The sequence below is a fragment of the Acomys minous genome (assembly GCF_964271855.1).
Source record: "Acomys minous genome assembly, chromosome: 13".
NCBI lineage: Eukaryota > Metazoa > Chordata > Mammalia > Rodentia > Muridae > Acomys > Acomys minous.
The window spans coordinates 70,506,496-70,533,552 of record NC_140495.1 but is presented as its reverse complement, the minus strand read 5'-3'; the positions used below and the strand labels follow the sequence as shown (position 1 = coordinate 70,533,552).

The 27,057-nt window shown below is 39.7% G+C and overlaps 1 protein-coding gene across 47 annotated transcripts in view; it reads left to right on the top strand.

The window, feature by feature from the left end:
• Window positions 1-26,842, top strand: part of RIMS1 (regulating synaptic membrane exocytosis 1) — a 487,053-nt gene extending 460,211 nt beyond the window's left edge. For all 47 annotated transcript variants that reach the window (XM_084753104.1, XM_084753101.1, XM_084753098.1 and 44 more), the window contains 5 exons: window positions 18,411-18,549; window positions 19,881-19,993; window positions 22,069-22,170; window positions 22,969-23,108; window positions 24,483-26,842. In XM_084753104.1, the coding sequence (XP_084609230.1) occupies window positions 18,411-18,549; window positions 19,881-19,993; window positions 22,069-22,170; window positions 22,969-23,108; window positions 24,483-24,701 (713 nt within the window). In that variant the 3' untranslated portion in view covers window positions 24,702-26,842. The remainder of the gene's footprint in view (window positions 1-18,410; window positions 18,550-19,880; window positions 19,994-22,068; window positions 22,171-22,968; window positions 23,109-24,482) is intronic.
• The last annotated feature ends 215 nt before the right edge of the window (window positions 26,843-27,057 follow it).

Sequence of the window (27,057 nt, the reverse complement as noted above, 5' to 3'; positions counted from 1 at the left end):
TCTCCATGAAAGGATTTGAACCCCAACAGAAATGCCGATGTGGCTCTTTGCCCTGTTACTAAAGAATATTTTATCCTACTGAATCAGAAATGTCGGTGTCCTCCCCGTGGGACCATCAGCTCCTCTTTGTTTCAGCTTATGTGCTTGTGTGAGTGTGTGCATGTATGTGTGCACCTGCATGTGTATAAATGGAACAAAACTCTGAGCATTTATGCATACATGTTAGAAAATGAAAATTCTTTAAAAGGTTGTCATAGATATTAATAATTCTTTCCCAGGACACTATAAAGCTGGAAAGAGTAAAGGCTCAGGGGATGTCCACTGGGGGAAAAGATACCACACACATGCTTGTGTGTGAGACACACATATACACACACACACAAGCACACACATGCACATCATAGAAAGAGAAATATGACAGTAAAGACAGTGCGGTGGAGACTAAAAGAAGGGTTTATGAGAGGAATGCTGGGCGGGAGGAGGGTGAATGTTTTTCTGATAGGATGCTGGCAGAGGAGCAGATGCCATTGTAATACAAGTGGGGATGGAGGAGGTTTGAGAAAGAGAAGAATTTATTTGGAAAGGAGGAGACAGGGTGGGGAAAACTTCTCAGGATTAATAAAAGCCAGTGCGTGTCAGAAAAAAACTTTATACCTTTTTGTGGAAAGATGTTTTTGTTTGTTTGATTGTTTTGTTTTTTACAGTAAATTTTTGAGATTTTTAAACTCTTTCATCTTTGATATAAAACAGTTTAAAGTACTTTTAGGATTTAAAAATATTTTTGTGCCCTCTCTTGTCTCTCTCCCATGTATAATCTGAAGAGTCTGTTGAGGGGCTCCCTGCAAATTAGTTTAATGTATCTTTCAGCTGTGTGCCCTGCCCTGGCTGCATGGAGCCCTTCACAAGTACTAGCAAATCAGAGTGTGTCCTAGACAGAAGCTCATGAATCACTTCTCTGAGAAGTTTTTTTTTAATTGAAATATTTACAATATCCTGTGAAGAAGTGAGTTGTACAAATTCTAAGATGGGAAAATCTAAAGCTCAGTGGCTTTCGCCCTGTAACGGGATACTAGGGTAACCTGACCAAGAGGAGAAGCATCATCCTGAGTTGAGCTTTACAATTTCAGGGTTGTCTCACTATGTTTGTAAGTTGGTAGGGTTTTTTTTTTCATTCATTAATTAATTTACTTACTTTACATCCCGGTAGGAAGTTCCTCTCCCTCCTCACCTCTCAGTCCCCTTAACTTCCCCTCTTTCTCTCCTGGGCCCCCTCCTTCTCTCCTCAGAGAGGGGGGGGGCTGACTACATAAGGGTATCCTCTTGTCTTGTCAAATCTAAAAAGTTGGTAACACAAAGCACCCAGGAAATTGGAGACACCATAAATTGGTAGTTGTATGCCCTCAAAGAATTGAGTAAAATCTCCCCCCAGAACACCAGCTAGCTAGATGGAGTCTAAGATCCGGTGAAACCGAGAGGTGAAAAAGATAAAGTGACCTGCTGGAGTTATGCACATCCTGAATCCAGGCACAGGCCTGGGCACAAAGCAAGACACCCCCAGTGTGGCCCACCAATGTGGCCTGTTAGAAGCAATGCCAGGGCTCAGTAAATTGGGGCTTTAGTTCTGCCATATATTCTGTGACTGTGACGAAATCAACTACTGTCTGCCATCCTCAGTTTCTTTATCGATAAGCAGACATGAGTTTGCAAATAGCAACGTTCCTTATAAATATAATAAGGTTGTGATTGCCAATATACCCAGGATGTCGGTCTAGTGGGGCTTGAGCTCAGAGTTTGCATACACGTGTCAGAATAAGGTAGCAATGGGAACAGCTGTTTAAAAACCAGCAGCTAAAATATCCAAGCCCTGGATTATAAGCCATCTGGCTCTGCAGCTGGAAACTATTGCCCCAGAGCCCCAGTCTCTGGACAGGCTATAGATACGGGCTGGAGATAGTTCTTTGTCACATCAGGACAGTGTTGCAGTGTCCTTGAGAAGCAGGGTCACGACAGTGCTTCAGTCTACAGTTGGGATTGCGGTTTGCTACTTCCATGGTGTGTAACTTGTATGGAATTAGCCACAACCTTTCATAGAATTGTTTCACATATCCCCAATACAGTTCTGTTCATTAGTGTCATATGAGTGCCTGTGTGTGTATGTGTGTGTGTGTGTGTGTGTGTGTGTGTGTGTGTGTGTGTGTGTGTGTGTTTAATGTAGCAAACAGTAGATAGTGATTTCAAATACAGGAGGAAGCTCCTTTTGGGGGTTTGCTTGTTTTAGATGGCTTTAGACTTAGGCCACTTATTTTAATTTGAGCAAATGTAAACAGTATTTAGAGGAATACTGCTTTTGTCAGCTTACCTAGAATGTAGCAGACACACAGAGAAAATTCATCTTCTTTTGTAGTTTCCTTAAGGGCAATTTTGAAAGAATAATTGCCTTCCCCTTTTCTGCTTCAGACTTAGATTTGGGAACAAAACTTTTTAGTTTCTAAGAACAGTAAAGGCTCAGGTGGTTTCCCTTGTTGGGATTGTTTTATAGTGACCAGGATCCTTTTCATCATGGTACATCATACAGGGCAGTAGTCAGAAAGTACCACATTTTACTTAAAAACTGAAGCTTTGAGATGTTGGTGTCTTTGACTGTTATATTTATTCTGATGAAGTGTGAGCAAATGAAGTGTGACAGTGTGTGATCACTATTAAATAAGCCTGGAATAAAGAACATGGACTGCTGTTTTCACTGAGTGTGGAGTAGCCTGCAGTCCGAAAGGTCAGCCACTGCTTTTCATTGTGGTAGGAAGGAGCTCAGAGCCCAGTGGCTTATGATTTGCCACCACTGCGTCTTGGGTTCTTTGAGAAAAATGTCTACACGTAGACACATTTTCTTTTCTAAAGTTCTAGGGCTCTTTCATATGAATCCTAAATTAATTTAACCCACTCTCCTTTCAAGGTTTTCACCTCAATGTTAAGTTTCAAAGTGCATTATTAATACTGCATAAATCTTTAAAATGCATCAAGAAAATCATTTAGTATTCTTGTAATATTTTATCTGTTCAGTGACAAGGTGTCAAGCTTGTTTTCAGCTTGTATGATAGTGCCTTCCCTCTAAGAACAGGTATCAGTTCCACAGTCTTAGCTAGTTCATTTGTTCCTACTTGCCTAAGTATAGCTAAACCGGATGACAGTTCTGCATGGCTTACAGAGTTCATCTCTGACCCAACCAACTGTCAGAACTCTCCTTGCACACAAAGAAGTAAGGTAGTGTCTTTGGAGTACTAAGTGAAATCTGGAAAGCAGACAGACAAGAAGTAACAGGCTTTGCAAGGGTGTCAAATTAACACCGGGGTCATGTTTGTTGTTGAACCTTTTATATCCTTATATTGTTGGCACATTCATTATGTTGATGCTTACATCATCATTGGTACTTAAGATGTCCACCAATGTCCCACAGGATCAAGCCACACAGTTTGTAGCCCAATTCAGTTAATTCCTTAGCAGGCAGGAGCTCTATTTCTGGAAGAAGGAAATATCAACCACAATGTTTTCCTTCCAAATTTTATTCATTGCATGTTTCAGCTTATTACCTAGATTTCAAAAGATGGAGGGAGATAGCAGGATAGAAATGCATGGCATTATTTATATTAAGATTAATGTTATTAACATTAACTTTATTATCTATTTAATTTTAATATTGTTTGCTAACAGTATTCACCACCAAATATTCTTCATTTTACTTCATGAGGGTGTTTTTTATGCCTTGGGACATGCATTCTTACTATAGTCCGTGAAGAAGCAGTTTCCAGTAGTTTCTCAAATAGTCTAGGAAACAAAATACAGTAAATATTAATGTTTTATATATAAATTATATCATTCTTCCTGCGTGACGCACAGCCTATAATCATGATCAGAAAAGGACAATTTATAAGAGACACTTCTTCTTTGTAACGCTTTGAGGTGGGGTCTGGTTGCAGTATTATTTTGAAATTAGGTATCCGGAATATTTTACTTTTAAAGGACTCATCAACCAGAATGTCCCTTAATTGATAATGTCTGCATGTCTGTCTGATTCTGTGTGTGTGTGTGTGTGTGTGTGTGTGTGTGTGTGTGTGTGTGTGTGTGTATCTGTGTCTGTTTCTGTGTCTCTGTGTGTCTGAGTCTCTCTGTGTGTAGTGTGTGTGTGTGTGTGTGTGTGTGTGTGTGTGTGTCTGTGTCTGTGTCTGTTTCTGTGTCTCTGTGTGTCTGTGTCTCTCTGTGTGTAGTGTGTGTGTGTGTGTGTGTGTGTGTGTGTGTGTGTGTGTGTGTGTGTTATGGGATGTGGGTGGGTGTGTCTGTGTTTACACATGCATGCAGATATTTGTATGTGTTCATGAGTACAGGTATATGCAAGGGCACAGGCCAGTAGCATGTCATTCATTCCTCAGGAATCACCTCGCTTGTCTTTTTGAAGCAAAGTTTCTCAGTGAAACCTGGGTCTTGCACTCAGGCTGAACTTGCTGGCTGTAGAGCTCCAGGGATCTTCCTGTCTCTGCTTTTCCATACCTACATGTACAAGTGTGGCCACCAAGTCTTCATGTGTGCACAAGAGTTGTGTCCATGACTCGGTCACTTCTTCATCCCATCTTGGGACATCATTGCCTCATGAATCTTACAGGAAACATTTACTCTCTGTACAAACCTCCTACATTAATCTGTTTAACTCTCTATAGTACACTTGATGCCTTTCCCTTCTTTCCAACTCTAAATTACCTTGCTGATCTCCCAGAAAATAGCTTAAAAAGTAATCCTTGTTCCTCAAGAGTAAAACTGTCAAATGAATGTAGAAATTAAGTCAATAAGCTGGTGGCAACCATATATTATTGCTTGTTTCAAATCCATATGATCCCCCAATTGTGATATAGCAAAGGATAGTCAAATATGTTTAGCTGATACATTTTTTTGAGTGCTTTGCCACTTTTTGGTTGTAGTTTCTTCTTCTGCCTTCATCCACCATCTCATGGGTGGTATGTAGAGGAAGGACTTCGTGGTTAGAGAGGAGATAATTTGTGTCTGAAGGGGTTGGCTTGCATTGTGTCCCTAAATGGAGTGTGTCATAAATTTTAGGTAGAACAATGCAGGCAGTGTGGATTTGGGCTGAGTGGGATTTCTGTAGGATTTAATGTCTTGCTTACTAGATGTTGGATAATGAATGTGTTATAATTTCTGTCTACTGAACTGGAAGTATTATGTTTGACAGTGAAGTTCTCAATGTACGTATTAATAAGTTGGGAATTTGATTGTTTTCAAAAGTTAACAAGAGTAAAGATGTATCTCTCAGTACCTGCACTTCTCACCTCTTAATTTTATAAACATGAGATAAACTAAATGGTTTTTTAAGTGAATTTGAATTTCACTTCCTCTGAAAACTTAGTAACGAAAAATACTATAATATCAAATGTTACAGTTTTGAAAGGATTGACCTTACTATTTAAATCAATTCTGGCTGAAATGCATCAATCTTCCGTTAAAAAGTATTTAGAGAAATAATAATGTGAAAAACACAAACCAGTCTGTATAAGATGTGTTGGTACACCTACTTTTATTCAATGCCGTGTTAGTTGTATTAGACCAAACCTCTCAACTGTATTTCATGTCTTGTCCACTTACCTGGGGAATGGTTCCCCCAGAGCTATGTGCTTTGTAGCTCCTGGAGTAGCCATGTCAGGGTCATCCCATGAGAGACAGAACTGAGGATTGGGCCTTCAGAGATAAGCGTTTCCAGTAGAGCTGTTAACCTTCATACACTCCCTCATTTCTGCATAGGCTCCAAAGTGTTCTGGACTAGAATAGCTCTAAAAGACCCTATTTGAATTTGAAATTCATAGGATTTTCCTCTTTTGTTTTGGTCACAAGAATAGACTAGAATATTTGTCCTTATAAAAACTCCAAACAACACCCAACCAATTGGTCCTAGTGATATATTCTTCAAGTCGATGAAGTAATGGGCTTGTTATACTATCAAGCAAGGGGGCAGGGATAGTTTTCATTCTGAGAGAGTCTGAGCTTACCCCAACACCTTAAGCAATAAATGGAAGCTCACACACCATCCAAATATAAAAGATTGTTTAGGGGTTTTATCCCCTGACAAACACCCACGTTCATACTATCATCTCATAATCGAACATCATCTATATCTAATGATTGGTGCCATTGGGGAATATTGCACTTGTTCGTCTTTGTCCAGGTACACTTGAACTTCGCAGTCATGCCCACTGGTAGTATTACTCATCCTTCGAAGTGCAGACCGCAGACTGATACCTGAATTAGGCTTGGACATGAATCTAGAAGCATTCCAAGAGAAATTTCTAGGTTCCTTGGGATCTAGAGGATAATTCTTAAGAAGAACAGGGAATCTGAGTAGATGCATTTTTCACTGTTCTTGCTTTCTGTAGAGGCTACATGCTATGAAAGAGATGTGTTCAGAGTAGGCCCTTTAAAATATGGGAGGAATGGGACCTCAGACAGGGTTAAATGCTGCATTGGCATAGTCACTTTATAGTAGTAGTAGTAGTAGCAGTATGTGATGAGACAGTATTTCATCGTTTAGTGTGGACTAGGCTCAAACTTGTGATCCTCCTTCCTAAAGCCTCCTAAGTGTTGTTGATTGTAAGCATATACCACCACACAACTTCCTGAATGACTTGAATAGAATGCATTCTTGTTACCTGTCTATTGATTAAACCATCTGATTTTTTTTCCTGAAGTCTTGTTTACAGGTATGTAAGTGTGTATTCTGCTGAATCCACCCAGTCTGTTAGAAAACCACACCCAAGGCTGATGTGAAAAAAGTGTACAACTAAAAACAATTTAGGACCAGTGGGCACACAGAGGAAGGAGGTGCAGGCTGTCCAGATGAAATCTGATAGGCTGTGGTCATATGGTGGGGGAGGAGGTCCCCTTCTGTCAGAGGTCTAGGGTTGGGGAAAAGGATGGAAGAGGGTGAGAACAGGAGGATACACACAAGGAGATAACAATTTAAATGTAATCTGAATAAATTAAAATAAATTAAAAAATTTTTAATAAAGAAAACTTAGTAGGAGAGTCACAAATTGCTCTTTACAGGTATTTGTCTTTAGAAGATAGCCCAACATATTTTATTCTGTCTTAAACAATATCAAGCAGACAATAAGTATTCTTCTTTCAGTAATTACCTTCCCAAGCATTTATCGCTTTCCTTCCATACAGACATGTGAGCACTCTCTCAGCCTCTCCACTTTCAACTGGGAAAATAGCCCTCATAGGTTTCGCTAATGATTTAAGCTACTTTGAAACCTAACCTCCGCGCAAAAAGAAAACAAAAAGAAAAAGAAAAAGAAAAAAGAAAAAAGAAACCATGCAGCTGCCCCTAGCAACCCAATCATGTAATCATGTAATCATGTGACCACTTGACTTCCATTGAGGATGGACCATAAGGAGAAATGAATTCTCTCTTCCCCAAGTTAATTTTGGTCATAGTCTTTATCACAGCAGTGGAGACCACAACCAAGACACTCATACACTACTAAAAGTAAGCAATGATCTAATCCCTTTACTTTCTGTGTGTTAGAAAATTGAGGCATGGAGAAGCTGAGCTGGAGACCTACAGACATAAACAATATGGAGCTGATCCCAAAGTTTCCCCAAACAATGTCCAGTCCATTCACTACTTAGAATGTCAGACTGTGTTGAATTTGGATAGAAATTTTAAAATCCCCTACATAATAATTCAGTGTGAGTAAATATTCTTTTACTATGAAGTAGACAATAAAGCATTCATTTCTTTCTTTATTTCAACCTGAATTATTTTTTTCCCTTTATAGCCAGGGTGGTCGATAGGAAGGAGGTAGCATGCATTGTATTTCTAAGAAATCTGGCTACATCTCAGGTATCTTCTTAGCCCAAAGAAGAATAGCAAAGAAATTGAACAAAATGGAATAGGTTTTTAAAAATCATCTTTGTGGCACTATATTTCAAGAAGTAATACCCGATTTAGACATGCCAAACTTAACAATGCTTACACGCCAAGCTGAAAAAAAACGTCTATTTCAGCACCTAATGCTGAGCTTCATCCTCAGACCCCACAGGTGAGTACTTACCCCCATGTTGTACGTTGATTTTCAATCATCACATTTGTTAAAGAAACTGAGAGCTTTAGAATGTGAAAATCATGACCCATTTCATAGGTTGTGTTGTTGCTTAAGCCCCAGAGTCTGAGTAAGAGCTGATGTTGGCAGCATTGTCTTCTCTGGAGGCCTGAAAATAATGGTCCTCTCATCCTTCTTCCTGGTGTGGCATGTCTGCACAGGTGCCAAAGTACATATGCACATGCACACACACACACACACACACACACACACACACACACACACACACACACTCATTCCACTTCTCTCTTCCTCTCTGCTACTCCCCATTCCCGTTTCCCCTCTACTCCTTTCCCCTCTCATCCCTTCTTGTCCCCTCTCCTGCCCCCTATGTCTTCCCTCTCCTCTCTTCTGCTCTGCTCTCCTCTCCTCTCCTCTTCCCTCTCCTCTCCCCTCTCCTCTCCTCTTCCCTCTTCTCTCCCCTCCCCTCCTGTCCTCTCCCCCCTCCTCTCTTCTCCTCTTTCTGATATGTTGTAATCTAATCTTGTAATTATGCTATATTGTATTATGCCTATCCTAAGGGACATGTTTTATTTTATTTTTCCAAATACAGGCACATTGGAAAATACTTGTGGCTAAGCCCTCAGCTTTTGCATTTTGGTGAGATGGAATTCACATTAGAACTAGAAAGATGGAGGCTGTGAAATCAGTCAGTTTACACAAAGATGTTTGAATCTTCTGACTTGGCTTTCACCAAAGCACAATATGATGCAAGTGTGTGTGTGTGTGTGTGTGTGTGTGTGTGTTTTACACTCTTAAATACTGTTGGACAGGGTCATCTAGTTTAATATTTAGGCTGATTAACACACATTAAAATCTATCTTGAGCTCCCTGTTGTTTGCAATTCATCTGTTAGGCAAGGGAAGGACAATGAAAACACTTCACTGAAAAAAAAAATAAATGTCATGGGCTAAAGAAATAGCCGGCAAGGCATGTGTGCCCTCACAGCAATGCCTGTTGTCTAGGAGAGAATTCTTAGCTGCAGGCAAGTTGAAACATGTACACATCAAGGTTTTGCAGAGGTGAGAACCCTTCTTTCGTTGCGGCTGCACAGAATTTGAAATACAGGATCCCTTTCCCTTAGCTGGGCTGCCTTGTCTGGCCTCAGTGGGAGAAGATGCACTTAGCCTGCTGCGATATGATGTGCCAGGGTGGGTTGGTACTCATGGGAGCCTCTCTTTATCAGGGAAGTGAGAATGAGGAGTGGGTGTGAGGGCAGGACTGGGAGGAGAGACGCAGAGCTGTGATCAGGCTGTAAATGATTAAGTAAATTAATGAAGAAGAAGAAGAAGAAGAAGAAAAGAAATGTCTCTACACATACAGTCTCTCACACCAAAAAAAAGAAATCAATATGGGTCAGAGAGCAAAGGAAAATATTTTTCTGTATCCCTCAGTGTTATGAGAGTAGATAAAAGAGGTTAAATGAAGCAGTATAAAATATTTAAAGTATTCTTTGAAAGAAAATATTGTCTATCTGAAATAACTTTATTTGGATCTATTTTACTACTGTATTGATTTCATTATAGATCTCTGCGGGAGATGAGCAGGTGAAAGAGAGAGAGTAGAGAGAGTAGACTTCATAGCTTGTTGAAATAACCTGGAGAATAAGTAGGCAGACGGGAATACCAGAAACATCTGAGAAAGGCAATTTTCCAAAATAAGCCTCGGAGCTATGAAACACTTTACAAGTTGTGCTTATCTGCCATAGAATAGAATGTGGTTTTAAATAAACCTTGGCAAAACTCAAGAGGACCATTTTTGTTTATGTGTTTAAATACTAACGGCTGTTGTGGCACTTTTAGGGCAGACCATCTAATGAAAGGCTCTGGCTAGCCTAGCAGGACACGGGGAGCCATCTGCAGTCAGACAACCGTTGAATACTCTCTTTCAGGTTCTCAGTCCTCCCCCTTGCCCTCACCCTGTCTGCCCACTTCTCTGTCCCAGTCCTCTCCTCTTCCTCTCCTCTCTCTCCTTTCCTTTCTTCTTCTACTCCTCTCCTTTCTCTCCATTTGTCTTCTGCCCCTTGTCTCTCCTCTTCCTTTAATTAAATTAATTAGTTTTAATTTATTCACTTTACATCCCAATCAGAGCTACCTCCCTCATCTCCTCCCAGTCACACCCTCCCTCCTTCTTCCCCCCCCCCATCCCACTCCCCTAGACCTCAGAAAGGGGGCGAGGCTTCCTTCCCCACCAACTGACCTTAGCCTGTTAAGTCTCATCAGAACTGCCTGCCTCTTCTTCCTCTGTGGCCTAGCAAGTCTGCCTTGCTAGAGTCCATGGCTGAAACAGCTCCTGCTCCCCTTTCTAGCAGACCCACATGGAGACTGAGCTGCCTATCAGCTACATCTGAGCTGGGGTCCTAGGTCCTCTCCATGCTTGGTCCTTGGTTGATGCATCAGTTTCCATGGGTCTCATCTCTCCACTCTCCTCTCTTTCATCTGAATTACTTTATATGGATTATCGCACTCCGTATTTGAAATTATGACAGGAATGGCCAGGCAGTGGCTCAGTTGATAAGTAGCCTTGCTTTTAAAGCAATGGGGACCTGATTTGATACCCACCATCAATGTAAAATGGAGAAATGGTCCCATATGCTTGATGCCCCAGCTCTGGGGAATGGGGAATGCATGGGGCATCAAAGAGGTTTGCTGGCAGCCAGTCTAGCCAAATGGAGAGCTCCAGATACAATGAGAAACTTCACAATCTAAAGTGGAGAGCAATAGAAGAAGATACCCAATTACCTCTGGCCTCCATGTGAATGCAAGCATACACACACACACACACACACACACACACACACACACACACACACACAAATCCTATGGACTACTATTATTCTTCCTTAAAATTAATAATTAGCATGAAATAATTGGTTTTGCTATGACATCATTTACATGTGAATTCTTGTACTTTATTCATGTTCAAGCCCTGCTACTCTGTCTTATCCTCCTGCTGACAACCCCTTTTTCCTCCCATATAATGTCCTTCTACTTCCATGTCATAGATGCATATATGACATACACACACACACACACACACACACACACACACACACACACACACACACACACACACACATCCTGGATTGGCTTTATAGAACAGGCTGGCCTCAAACTCATAGAGATTCACCTGCCTATGCCTCCCTAATGCTGGTATTAAAAAGTGTGTTCTACCATCCCCGGCAAATGTGTGTGTGTGTGTGTGTGTGTGTGTGTGTGTGTGTGTGTGTGTGTTCTTATAAAATGTTTTAATATCAAAGCCACATATGAAATACATGCTGTTTGTCTTTAAAGGAGTCTGGCTTATATCCTACCCTTCTGCTGTACAGGAGGGAAGGGAGACATAGTGAGCCTGTGAGAGGCTGGAAACGTGGCTCGTTGGTTAATGCTAGAGTCTATTCTTCCACAGAACACGAGGGTTTGATTCACAGCGCCCACATAGCAGCACACACAACGGTGTGAAACTTCAGTTCCAAGTGATATGATGCTTTATTCTGGCCTATGTAGAAGGCAGGTGGCACATATAATACATACATGGAAGCAGTCATACATATAAACTAATAAAAAATTGAAAAAAAAAATAAAAGTGCCTGTGAGCTGCCTGTAGGCACCACTAGTAAGTGTGGCACCACTCGGTGACTCACTGTGACATCACATTATGTAGAGTACAAAGTACAATCAGTTAAGTGTGGAAGATGCTGATATTAAGAAGGTAAAGACATTGAGATGTGACAAACAGAACTGATAGCAATGGCATGTGACCACGCCCTGTCCCATGAGGAAGCAGTCTGTGGGATCTCTCGTTTGCTTTCTGTTCTGTTTTCACTCTTCATTGTCTTTGCTCACCATTACACTAAATTCTGGTCTTTGGGGAAATACCTTCCTCACATTAGTTATAATTGACCCTTAAACATGCAGCTTGTTTTCTCTGGAATGTACACCTAACACCCCTACCCCCATTCACTAACCACATAGTTTAAGTAGGGAGACCTCCCTTACTTGACAACCTACTGTCTCTTATTAAGTCCACGAGTTCTTTTACAGTTGGGTGTGTCTATCTGCTGTTCTTTGAGTAACAGTGAGACATCTTACTGACTTGTACACAGTCTATATTGGAAACATCTGACTCATTTGTGAGCTGAAACAAAAGGAAGGAAAATACTTGAACTTCTCACCTCATGTTTGATGCAGATCACCTGCTCATGTGGTGGTACTGGACAAGGCTTCCTCTGGATTGCCTTCCTCGCTCTCTTCGTCCCTCTGTATTACAATTTTAGTCTACCCTGACGGTTACCGAGCCTCAAAACTTAGTCAGCTAATAGATCATAGTGCATGGTCCCAAATTACTTAATCAACTACATCTTGTTCTTTTTCTCATTTCCTCAGTGCGTGAACAAAATCCACTCATCATTTTTGCATTTACTGCTCTGACGATGCTTTTTCTGACCATACCTTTTCTGTAACCTCTCTGACTAACACTCCTAGGCCTGGTAGTGTGTCCCCCTGTCTTGTACCAAGAAAGAGCTCTGCCATCTCACAACTTACACTATAGACAGCCTTCTCTAGTTCACAGTGGCTCTCAAAACACCACCTTTCTCCCACAGAAAAGTTTGAGTCATCTTAGCTCACCACACACCAGGCTCCTAATTCCACACCTCGCTGATGGTTATGTCTCCAAAAGTCTCCTCCTCATGAACCCTGGGATGTGTCCATGTTCTGTGTTATTGTTTTTTCTTATACAAATTCTAGATAATAATCAAGACATTCTTGCTTTCCAAAAAGTTATTTATTTTATTTTTTGAGATAATATTTACATCATCCCTCTTCTCTTTTCTATCTCTCAACTTTTTGCTGTCTTTCAAATTGTTTTATTAATTATTCTCTCTCTCTCTCTCTCTCTCTCTCTCTCTCTCTCTCTCTCTCTCTCTCTCTCTCTCTCTCTCTCTCTCACACACACACACACACACACACACACACATTATTGTGATTTCTGCACTTTTGCACTCACCCTCTCCAACATGCAGGGGCCTGCCCTTCAGCCTGTTTACCTGTCTTGACTTTTTTCTACAACAATTAATAGGATAAAGACTATCCTAGTCCTCACCCTGTTTACTCTTTCTATTTTTATTTTGTTGTCATTGTTGTTTGGGTTTGTTGTTTTAGAAGGGATCTCACATAGCCCAGGGCTGGCTTTAAACTTCATGTGAAGCCAAAGATAAACTCCTGAGTCTGTTGGAACTAAGGTGCCTACTACCTTTCCTGAACTATTTTATGTTTGAAATAGTAATTTAATTACAACATTCCTTCCTTTCTTTTCCTCCCTCTAAGCTTTTCCGTATAACCCTTCCTATAGTTCCTTCCTGGTGATCAAATTTAGCAACACAGAGTTTACCTACATCTGTATACTATTATACCTTATCCTCCTGTCTGTCTGCATTTCTCTAATATTAATCTTTTCCTTATGGTTATCACTCGTACATAATTGTTGGTATGCTCTATCCTGTCCTTTTACTGTTATATTGTCACACGAGAGTGACGTTTGTGATATTGTAGCTTGTTGATGTTTAAAGAGTATATGATGAAGGAATTAATAAGTCACAATATTTATATAACATGTCTCCAAATATACAAAGAGAGTTCAAGTACCAATATGACATCTTTTGAAAAGTTCTTTGGTAGAATGTCTGCTTGTCAGTAGCCTCAGGAAAATGTTACTTGGAGCATTACCGATTTGATTAATTGTTCATGAGGTTATGATTTATAGAGAGTGCACTGATTTCTAACCTTTAGGATTGCAAAATTCTTTTTTTTTTTAGGATTGTAAAATTCTTAAGGCAGCATTTTCAAAAGAATGTTTTCATGTTGTAATTTGATAGTTTGACTACATGACTTTATAAGGTGAATAAATCTTTACTAGATGGTAAACGTGACAAGTAATATGATCTTTTCCACGAACAGCACTTCCTAACCTTTCTTATATCTAGTAGATTGTACTGATAGAAAAGTGAAGTATATGGATGTTATGAGTGCAGAAATTGTAATGTATGTATGGCCATGAAAACTGAGATTTGAACACTTTCACAAATGGATTTGTAAATATATGTAAGCATGAAAATACTTGTGGCAAAACCATTTTCTATTTGCTAAGCAGGTTAGACCAGACTTTATGCTTTCCTAAACTACAGTGTGTTGGAATGATCACAATACTGAGACCCCAAAACCTAGGTTTCTAATCATACATTTTTCTGCTAACCTAACAGATTTGAACAAGTTACTGTGACTTCTAGAATATGTGCCCTGTTATGGCAAAGCTTTCTCTCTGGGTTCATGGCCAAATCTGCTGTGTTGCATGAATTCTCTTTCTCCATATTTATGACCTTCATGCACATAAGACAATAATCCCTCCAAATCTTCCATCCTAAATTAATATTAAGTCCTTATGAATCTAAACAAAGCAGATTCAAAGCTGGAACTGTTTATTTAGCTTCCCTCCAGGCCTTTCTAAGGCTCAGGCTAATGGCATTCTTTTCAGTGACATTGATATAAATAAAGCAACAGGTGGGTGTCAGTTCTTTGGGCAGCTCCCACCTAAAGAAATAAGTGAAGTTTAAAAATTATAAAAGTATTATTCAAGTTTACAGGGCTGGGTGGATATAAAAGCTTAAATAGCTTACTCCTCAAATGTATTTTTCTTTCTTTTTTCCAGAGTCTATAACATATACAATCTGAAAACTTTTGAGTTTGAAATTGTCCTAGAAATACTCTGTAGGTTTACCCTGCTTTTAGAAGAATTCATACCTGAGTTTAAAGGCAGAAACAAGTTAGGATTGGAGTATGGTTCATAAGTTAGGATTTCATACTTGTCTCTTAGAAGACATGAGTTGAACTCTGAGTGCCTGTAGCCACACAACTGCCTACAAATCCAGTTCACAGGAATCTAACTCCTTCCTCTGACATCAGTGGGCAGAGCACTTAGGTCTCACACACACACACACGCACACACACACACACACACACACACACACACACACACACACACACACCATTTGCCAGTGAAAGAATAATTAATAAAAGTTATTTATTTCTGAAGACTTTCTTTACATTCATCAAGCAAATATGCAATAAATGTTAAATATGCAGCAAATATTAAATGTCTAAATTGTTTGAACCTGTGTTTAGGAGTTGCAGGGGGAAAGATCAGGTTTGGCTAGTCATCTGGATAGCCAGACACCCACAGGAGTCCTGAGATCTGTGGCAACAGAGTCTCTGGGACAAAGTCAACATCATCAGAAAACCGAAAGAAAGAGGAGCTCAAGGACCTGTGAGCCACTGAAAGGACAACCATCATTGTATCACCAGCCACCAGTGTGTTCAGCATCCTTACTGCTGGTACCAGAACCTACCCTACTGTATGGAACTTCCCTTTTCCCTCTTGGCTTTTCAAATGAAACCATTGCTGCTCGGCCCCATCACTATCTGTTCTTACTCTGTCTAGTGTTTAAACCATAGCACCTATTGCCACCAATAATGTATCTTCATTATTTTCCCTTATGTACACAAAATACAATGTAGTCTTCATGGTAGCAGAACATTTTTTTATGTCGCTAGGGCCTAGAATTGAGTGTGACCATAAGAAGTTCTTAAGAAGGAATTACTGGATTGAAGGGTGGATGAAATAGCAAATGAAAATTATGCGAGCTCTATACTTCTCATCACTGATCCTCCTAACAGTTTTTCCTTCAGCTCCCATTAGAGTCTCACCATTTACAGTGACCCGACAAAACTCTTTTGATTATGAATTGGTACTCCACGCTGGTATTTTCCTCCCTCCTCTTCAACTTCATGCTTTCTCTGTTTTTGTGGTGTGTGTGTGTGTGTGTGTGTGTGTGTGTGTGTGTGTGTGTGTGTGTATGTGTGTGTGTGTGTTTGTGTGTGTGTTTTGGTTTTTTGGTTTTTTTTAGCCCACTGACCTTCTTGCTGCTCGTATGCTCACAGTGTGGGCTATTATCTGGAGAATGGTTAACATACCAGGGGCCACATCCTTAAAGAAAGAGGATTTTCCCTACGCCAGAAGCTTTTAACTCCACATATACTTTGATTACAAACTACCACAGGAGGATTATTTTTCTTGTGACATAATCTCATAACCCAAGAAATTTGGGACTTTTGAGGTAGTGATGGTTTTGATTTTTTTAGGTTAGAATATTCAGCTTGTATACCAATGGGTTTCTCCTATCTCTGAAGTTGAATCTACCCAATAAGTCCATATGAATGAAGGATGTTCTAAGAACACACTGATTTTCTGAATGAATTCCACCTAAGCAGTCGGCATAGCATATATAAACACCAGCAGCTTTTTCAGTACCATGAATGAAGTTCTTGCCCTCAGTAAGTATGCATATTCCAGAAAAACAAGTCACAAGGGAAAGACCAGAGACCTGAAGGGAAAGAAAAGAACTTCTGATTTTCAGGTAGGAAACTGGGACATCTATATGAGTACTGGCAGCAGTATAACGGTCACATTCTTTTTTGATGGGCAATTTAGAAGTCACAATGAAGATCACTAGCATTGCATTTTCTAGGAACTTATTCTATAAAAAATTCCCTATAATTACCGGAATGCTCATAAGATGTGGTTTAGTTTGGAATCTTCATGGCTGTCTAATGGTGGAACGGCATCGTTTTAGTGTGTTATCTTGAATGGAATGAGAAAATTGCAGACTAGAGTTTATAATGTCCCATTGTTGAGTTTCAAGAGGCCCTTCTAGATGAGAGAGGTGGCACTAAACAGCACTCACATGGCGTCCTCACTCCTAGATATTGATTTAGCTGCCAAACAGCAGCAAGTAGATAGAAGATTTTTAGCACAAGAAAAGAATAATATTAAAGTAAAATAAGGCAGTAATGACTCTCTTCAATGCTATTTCTGTTATATTTGAACACTTTGTAAAATATATGCATTGGCTTTATAAAATGGCAACAAAAAAGTGAAACAGTAAAAATGTAATAAGCCTATCAAAACATCTATCAGAATATGTAGAGAATCAAGTCTATTATGTCTTTGGTTATACGATTTAAAAAGAGATAAAGTGAACAAAAGGAGAGGGTAAAACCTCTTATATGACATATTTAAGAGGATACCTGCATTTGTGTAAGATAACAGGAAATGAAAATTTTATGTAAGTGCATATTTTATACACAGGAATTACTTATAGATTTCTAATGTGTCTTAAATGATACAACACAAAAAAGCAAAAGCACATGTAACATGTCTATGAAAAACAGCTTAGGAGTTTGTCTTACCTGTTGGCATTGATCGTGATCATATGAACAATCAAGTCAAAATTTTTTGTGTTTATGGTTTGTAAACAACTGAAATGAGTTCAGCATGGTCGCACATACTTATAATTCCTGCACATGGTGGCTGAGGCAGGAAAGCTAGGAGCTCAAAGATGGCTGGGGCCACAAAAAAAAAAAAAAGGACCAAATCTTTATCTTAAAGAAAAACTGAAATGAAATTGATGAGCTAGCCTAAAGTACAGATGGATACTCATCCCACTCCCAAAATGTCGGGTGGTTACTATAGCTGAATCAGAAGGTCAGAGACAGTTGTGCTCCCTTAGAATAAAGGTAATTTAGACCTGCTCTTCCTAACTAGGTGGCCGGTACTCCATCCCAGTTTAAAATAGTGTAAACTAAGGCATTGTAAACGCCATCAAAGAAACTAAAGACCTACTCTTCCTTTATATGACTGTTGATGATACCCGGAAGTGCCAGTGCTGTAGGGTTTTTCCTTTTGAGATGTCTGCTCGCTTTTGTAGGAGATGGTCCCTTCCTTTTAGTCTGCTTCCACACAGTTGGGTTGCTTCAGATTAGGCGGAACCTGTTAATTTGCTCAGGATCATTTCCCAGGTAACAGCTCAGTGCCAGAGGCAGGATTCATTTCAGTGCAGTTGCCATAACGGGTCTACAATAGTCACTTCTGTTCACCGAGAATCAGGCCATCCGTGGAGTTGTGTCGGCCTGTTTTACCTACTGCTTACCCTCTCAATGATAGTACTCTTCAGGAAGAGATTTAATAAATCAGATTATTCTCTTCAGCCGTGGCTGTTCTTACTAAACATTTAATGTTAGTGAAAAGTAACTATTGCTTTTGCAGAGCCAATTGCAATTCGGGACAAAAAGAGAAAGAAAAGAAAAGGAAAAAATGGCTAAATGAAACTTGGTTCTTGTTTCTCTTCTCTCTTATCAGAGTCGGGCCACAAGAAGTTAAAAAGTACCATCCAGAGGAGTACAGAAACGGGGATGGCGGCCGAAATGCGGAAGATGGTGAGGCAGCCAAGCCGGGAGTCCACAGATGGCAGCATCAACAGTTATAGCTCGGAGGGAAAGTAAGTGGCATCTCGCAGCATGTGGCTTAAAAATATGGACCGTTCAGGACTTTCTACTGTGTCGCTTATTCATGTAACCAGAAGCTTCCCCACCTGTTTCAAACCAACCCGACATCCTGGAAACACCTGCGGACATATCCCTGCACCTGTTCCAGTCTGTCAAGGGAATAAAGTGAGGTCCTTCACTGAACAGATAGTAGAGAAATGCCACATTTAATGAAGTCTTTCATATTGCAAGCGTACGGCCTAACTCTGCCACCAGAACCTGAATGAAAATTTAGCAGCGAGAAACTGATTTCTGATATCTCAGTTTCTCTCCAAACGGTTCTGAGCTGTATGATGCTATAAACCCGACATGTTTTACACACAAGCAACTTACAGTTTTCTGTCTTTAAAATACAACTAATTCATTTTTTTCCTCAGATGGGGAAAAACAGCAGGCTCTACCTCATTTTTCTAAGTAAAGTTTTTTTTTTTTTTAGTATAAAATGGGTTGATTCTGGAAGTATAAAGACACTTTCCTTATTTATGAGAACTATTACTAATTTGTGTAGTTACTTATCCAAATCTGTATTTTTCTATAGTTAGAAACTTTTGGGTTAAGACTGGATTTTATCAGAGGGAATGCTTCTAAGTAAGCACTATACATGTTTGGTGGGTTTCAATAGCAAACCACCTACACGCTTGTCATCCAGCCATTCTTGCTGCCTTGAAAACAATCCAACTCTGAATAAACTATGGTCTGCAAGATAACTTCATAGTTCAGGAGTGTGTCTGATGACCCGGGCTTGACGCTGACATAAAGGGGAAGTGAGAAAACTGCTTCCTCAAGGTTGTCCTCTAACCTCTGTACTCAGCCATGGCATTTGCCTGACTTCACACACACACACACACACACACACACACACACACACACACACCTTATATCACACATATGCACACACACTAAACAGTAATAAATACAAAATTTCAAAAATGAAGACCTGAAATATGTTGTACTATCCTATAATATTCATTAAATATATTAGAAGCTTTTAAAAATGTTCGTGAATAAACATGTAAAATAAATGATATTAAATTATAAATATCTTCAGCAACTGACATAGTAAAAACTTATAACGGGTCCTCCTGTATGGAGCCTCAGGCCGTCAAGTCCATTTTAAACCTCCTCTCAATTAGTATTGGGCTTCCTATGCTTCTTTCATAGGTAACATGAATGAAGAGTAAACAAACTATCAACCGGGGAATCTGTCTGCTGACCAGAACGACCTAAAGAGAAACTAGCAAGAAGAGAAATCTAATTTTGTTTTGCTCTTATTTGTTCCCTGTAGCTTAATATTTCCTGGAGTTCGCGTAGGACCGGACAGTCAGTTCAGCGATTTTCTTGATGGATTGGGGCCAGCCCAGCTTGTTGGCCGTCAAACCCTCGCTACCCCTGCCATGGGTAAGGATTATCATTCTGGTCATTTGACATGGTCATTTAAAACTGCACAGTAGTATCACAAATGAAAAACAAGTTACTATTCTCAAACATAAAGCGTAAATGACATTGAAGGAACACAACACCGCTCTATCTTATGATTCACAAGACACAAGCGTAAAGAACAAAATCAACAGTAATTGCTTGGAAGAAGGATGGCTATGGGGCTTCATTGTAGATGAGCTGGGATTCTCGTCAAACCCATAGCTAACTGTCCACCTGAAGGACAGTTTACAGTTTCCGACAGAGGACAGATGCCTCCAGGGAGCCTTTATTTGGGATTTCTCTTCCACTGGTGGAATTGTTTTTCTTACAAAAATTGGAGGTTAAAAATCTGAGTCACTCTAGTTGCGCACCCTTGTTCATTGTTCAGATTAAATGGTCTGCCTCTACTCTGAAAAATATAGGTCACATGGATGTAAACAGAGGAATCTCTAGGATTGGCAATTACAACCACCTAACTTATTCATTAAAGTGATCAGAAATGGAGTGCGCACAGTTCACAGGGATATATCAGTTTATAGAAAGAAATCATTTCTGGAAAAAAAATGGAGACACATTATCATCTTTTTCTAAAATCAATATTCTAAATACAGTCACCAGATACCAAGCAGAGATAAACTGGGAGAATAAGAAAAAGGAAAGATTTATCTTAAATGCAAAAGCAGCAGAAAATAGAAACCAACTCAAACTGAGTCCACACATTAAAGTTAATAGTTAGACTGAAGGAAATTTGAGATGTCAGGGGTTAAGAGCACTTGCTGCTGCTCTCCCAAAAGACCCTCGTTCTCAGCACCCATGTCAAGTGATTCTAATGAGAGTTCCAGGGAATCCAACACCTTCCTATGATCTCACAGACACTCCACACAGGGCATGCGCACATGGAGACACACATATAGAAAATAAAAATAAATCTTTAAAAGATTATGCGGCTCAAAGAGCTAAAAGGATAAGACCGTGAAGTATAATAAATAATGAAAAGTTATGGGGAAAAAAACTGAGTTTTCTGGAACTGAGAAATGTAATTACCATAAGAAGTGGATGCCTAATTAGGGAAAGCTAGGGAGAAAATTGATTAACTAAAAGATAAGCCATAAAATGGTATTCAGAATCAATTGCAGAAAGAGAAGAATGGAAAGTATAAACCGGAATGTAAGGAAAGGGAATGAAAATGGTTCTGATATATGTATAACCATTGCTACAGAACAAGGGAAGAGGGTGAATGGTACAAGGCACATTTTGAAATGCAATCATTAAGAAGATTCCCAAACTGAAAGAGTTTTAACAAAATAGATTCGTCTATCATACAATACATTCCAACAACAGTTTGCCTCCTAACCCATAATTCCATCCCCACCCCCACCCCACTTTTGCGGGGGGGGGGGGGGAAGTGCGTCTTATGGTCCAAAAAATATGGTAAATATTTTTAAAAGTTAGACTGCATGTCAACATTAATGGATAGCTATAGAATGCCAAACAAAGGAAGTTGAGTTGGGGAGATGGCTACATGGGTAAAGCAATAGCCATGAAAGTATAGGGACCCAAGTGTGAATCCCCCGAACCTGACATAAGCTCAGCTGGACGACAAATCTGTCATCCTATTGCTCCAGATGTGAAATAGGAGCCTGAGTCAGGACACAGTGGCAAAGGAAAGACACTGTCTGAAACAAGGCAGAATGCAATGACAAAGACCTGAATTTGATCCCTGACATCAGAAGTGCACACACCTATAGAGACATAGGCGCATGCACACACACACACACACACACACACACACACACACACACACACACACACCCCAAAAATTAGCTAAATGCTATAGAAAATAAAGGTGGACTATCAGAAGTAATTAAAAATACTTTAGAAATTACTTTGTAACCTGAGAAGAAATGTAGAGTTGAAAGGAGTGTGCATGTCAGCAATCCTCTACCATCCATCATGGGGACGGCAGTGCAGCATCTGTCAGACTTCCTCCACCGTTTTGCCTCATCTCATGACTTGAGCAGAAGCTGACGGTTTTGTTTTGTCTCCACGTACAGGTGATATCCAAATTGGGATGGAGGATAAGAAGGGTCAGTTGGAGGTTGAAGTTATCAGAGCCCGGAGCCTTACACAAAAACCTGGCTCCAAGTCTACACCCGGTAAGGAAAAGTAGCACTGAAGGTGTATTTAGTTTAACTGTTGTGTGTATAGCTATTTATCTGTGCATATATACGTTCATGCAGAGCTCATAGGGGCCAGCAGAGGCCACTGGATTTCTTGGAATATGACTAATAGACTGCTGTGAGCTGCCATGTGAGTGCTGGGAGCTGATCCCAGGTCTTCTGCAAGAGTATGTGCTCGAAACTATTGAGCCATCTCTCCAGACCCTGAGCAAGACTTACATAAGAAAAATATTGGAAATTTTATCCCTTTAGGTTTATGTTTGATCTTAGAAAGAAGTGCGAGAAAAGAATGCATTCGAATCTTACAAGCTTGATTTTTGCATCAGTTGACTGATTAAAATGAATTTTCTGTGATCCTTGATTTTATAAAAATGGATCTGGGTTTTCTTCACATAATTATTCTGTTGAAAAGTACTAGGGAAATGCTGTAATTCTTTAAAATAATTATAGCCTCTTCTTGTGTTAATTTTTCTTCTGCATTCTTAGAACCACATAAGAAAGCATGAGGCTTAAGATGTTTACCTCCACTGTTATGCCAATTCTGACTCAAATAAATGAGCCAAGACCAATGTGTGAACATTTACTTGATATGAGGAAAGACACAATAGTGGTGTGTATTTATGGATTGTAAGGAGCAGAGCCTTTAGTGTGATGGGAATGTACAAAAATGTTTATGATACATCTAATAAGAATCTCCAATTCCCCAAAAGGCATCAACTAATAAAAATAGAATTCGAACAGTGCTTTCTTCCATGTCTACCCATCTTTGTCTAGCTCCCTACGTCAAAGTTTATCTTTTGGAAAATGGAGCCTGCATTGCCAAAAAGAAGACAAGAATCGCACGAAAAACTCTAGATCCCTTGTATCAGCAGTCCCTGGTTTTTGATGAAAGTCCACAGGGTAAAGTTCTTCAGGTCAGTAAGACTTTGCTTGGCTAATTACATGGCGATAGCTATCAGCTCAATTAAAGACATGAAGAGTATAAGAAAATCAACTCAGTAAAGCCTAGCTTATTAATGTCCTCGAGAAAAAAGATAGAAAATGGTCAACTTATAATAGAGTATGTATGGTGTTAACAATATCCAATGTGTGCAGTGGAAAATATAAATCAACATCTTTCTCTTTTCCTCCTTGTGTCTGTCCTCTCCAAACATTGGCCTTTTTGTAATATTTTTTCTCATCTTGGTACATAGCTGTATGGAAGATAGATGATACAGAGTTAGATATTAGGTAATACTCATGGTAAGTAGAAGCATGGTAGAAGATAGGTAGATACACACACACACACACACACACACACACACACACACACACACATACATACATACCATGGCAAAAAATGCTAACAATAGTGATTGATCATTACTTAATATCAGACATGATCTACAAGATGGCATAATGTAGAAGAAAGAGAATAGAGGCCAGCACATAGCTTGATTATGTTAGATATTTCCATGTTTATTTCTCTCAAAGTTTCTAGTGACTTTGTGCCCTGAACATCATTGTTTCTATTGTAAAAAAATATATATTTTAGGATTACAGAAATTCATTAAGTTGTCAGGGTAATAGTACATTGAGAAAGTAGGGTTCACACCCTTCGGTGTGCAAAGCATGTGAATGGTTCAGTACTAAACCTTTGTAGATGACCCCAGGGTTAGTACACAGACTCCAAGAATATGTGTGATGGAAGGCTTTTCTGACACCAGTGTAGTTTATAGTAGTAAGTGTCTGTGAGCTCTCTTGCTCACTATTCACCTGAGTAAACACAGCTGTCAAGCAAATCCTCAGGAGACACCGCCTTCAATTATTTTTCCATCTTCTCTTTCACTAACAATTCTATAATTTAAAAGAAGTGTGTGTGTGTGTGTGTGTGTGTGTGTGTGTGTGTGTGTGTTCTCACATTGCTTGCAGAAGCCATTGGAAATGTACTTCATTGCACCCTTAGTCAGATTTCTCTTTTGCCCTCCTAGATTTAAAGGTTTTAATTTTTGTATGTCTATAGCTTCACCATTGTTTATTATAAAAAAAGTCACAGAAGATCAATTCTGATTTACACGAATATATAGATATGAATGTAGATATAAATAGATGACAGATACAGAGAGATCAATACCATGACAAAAATGATGATAATTGATTGAGCATTACTTGATATGTTTGCATGCTTGCTCTTAGATATTCGTGTTTCTTAACCTTTTCCTACTCCACACTTGGACAGAATGGGAGATTTGATCCCCTCACATGTGGAAAAAGGAAGATCAAATCACATTGCATTTCTCTGTCTGCAGGTGATTGTCTGGGGTGACTATGGAAGAATGGACCACAAATGCTTTATGGGCGTGGCTCAAATCTTGTTGGAAGAACTTGATCTGTCCAGCATGGTGATTGGATGGTATAAATTGTTCCCTCCATCATCACTGGTAGATCCCACACTCACTCCCCTGACCAGGCGAGCTTCCCAATCATCTCTGGAAAGTTCCACTGGGCCTCCCTGCATCCGGTCATAGTCAACTCCTAGCCTTCCAGCCAAACTCTACACTTCAGGATAATTATCAGAACCAGATATTTCATGATCAAGAGCATTGTTGGAGACAGACAATCAACTTGTGTTTTGCCTGTAGTAGTTTCTTCGATAATGTGTCCCAATTGTTGTTTAAAACATGGCTTCATACTGACAGAACAAGGCAGTCTATCAAATTGCAGTAAGAATGGACATGCTAGTGAGAGTCACTGACACTTCTTGCAGATAGAAAAGGATGAGACGTCAACTACACACACACACACAAACACACACACACACACACACACACACACACACACACACACACACACGCACCAAATTCAACAAACTGGAAACTCTCACTCTGTGAAAAGGTGTACTTCACAGATTTCTGCACAGACCACAAGCAGTGTTATTTCCCTAGTGTTTGAGGTTGTTTAGTTCTTCTCTGTGCTTTAGTTACCTGTGTACTGTTGGCTATTTCTTTCGTTGTCTGTTTCTCTGTCTTCACTGTGTTTGTTTTCTCCACTAGTGTTTTGTTTTTTTTGTCTTTGTTTTCCTTTGCTTTGTCATATCAGGATTAGTGGTATTAACAGAGACCCTTCCTTTCTTTTTCCAAAAGCACCAAAAAGGGCTGAAGCAGTCTCTGTAGCATTTTCCCCAAAGTTTTTCAAAGCTGGGCGTGGTGAAGCCATGGAAGGGTATCACTGACGGCCAGTTCCCAGTTCTTCCAAGTCTTGTATGTGCAACCTCCCCATCCCCCCAAAAAAATTCACCTTCCAAACTAATAGTCACAGGATCATTTTTTTTTCCAGTAAAGAGCATATCTGTGTGCATTCCAGATAATTTGTTTATGTTTTCCATTGTTTGGCATGGAAGACTTCCAAGTCGATCTGCAACGAATGCTGGGGATGAAGGCTAACCAACAACAGTGCTTTGGAAACCCTTTTTGAGATTCCTTTTATTTCCTGATAACAAAAGAAAAAAACTGCTCACGTGTATAAACAATTGTTTCAGTTTCCCAAAATGGTGGCTAATAGTGGATTTGAGCCCAAGACAGTTTAAGCTCAGCCATGCCACAGTGTAGACTCTCCTATCTGCCCTGGACAGAGCGTGGTGTGAGCTGTTCAATATTGCACTGGAAATTCCGGTTAATATACTCTGCACTACACTGATGTTTTATTGGGTTTTAGTTTACATTTCTTTAAGGTCAATGCAAGCACAAAGCTTGATTTTTTTTTTTAATGCACAATATCTTCGGGGAAAGAAAAAGAATACAGTCAAATTCTAATTTGCATATTCTTGATTTGGGTCTTCTTGGCCTTGGATTTCCCTTGTGACCTTCTGTGTATGTGCTGCAGGTACCTGGCCCTGTAGCTGCATCCATATGCTCTCCCTCCTTTTACGAGTTCAACTTTTGTGATTTCACAGTTAGAGCAGCATGACTTGGAGCTGTTCAAAGCTGCATGCACATTTTGTATAAAAAACATATGAAAAAAGAAAGAAAAAAAAAGCAAAGAGACAAATGGTTATTTAATAATGTATGTTAGCTCCACATAGGCCAGCTTGTATGTTGCATGTACTTGTACAGTTTGCTCGTTAATTACTATACTGAAATAACCAAGAAATCTAAGCCATCCATTTTTGTTATAGACATTTTGCAGGTTTTAGCCAGACTCAGTATGTGGGTCTGGGATGAAATGTCTATAGATGGACTTTATTTTTTACCCTCTGGAAAAACGTGATGTAGTACGGACCAAATTCCTTCTAATAAATATTTTGGTGTAGATTCCTCCTGTGGGGCTGTAACACATGTAGACACTGTGTACACACTAGGTTTTATTCCATAGACATACTGCCTGCACCAAGTGAATTCTTTATTATTATTATTTACACATGTCAGAATTACCTGCCCACCATTCCACAGGGCCCAGATTGACCACCACTCACCATGCTGTGCAGGAAGAACGGAAGCAATTGGTGCACTTCTACTAGATTCTGTTCTGTCTTAGTGGCCAACAACCAACTGATTCTAATTGGGTAGTATCTTTCTATTTTGACCACTTGTCTTAACACTCCCCTGTGCTTTTAAATGAACTTCCCATTCATGTATGTAAACATGTTTAATAAAATTTACTTTTCATGTCAGTCGGTAGCCATCTGTGTTCTGTGTTTTGCCAGCTTTCCATTGTGGGTTCTTTGGTGCAAAATGAGAGCCAGGTGATGGGAAAAGGAGGCTTGGGTTTGCTGTCTGCTGTGGGCATTTGATTGACCTGTCCCTGCACTATCTATGTCTTAACTTACAACCTGAAAGGCATTTTGTATTACATATGAGTATTCACTTCGTCAGCCTGTCTAAGTGA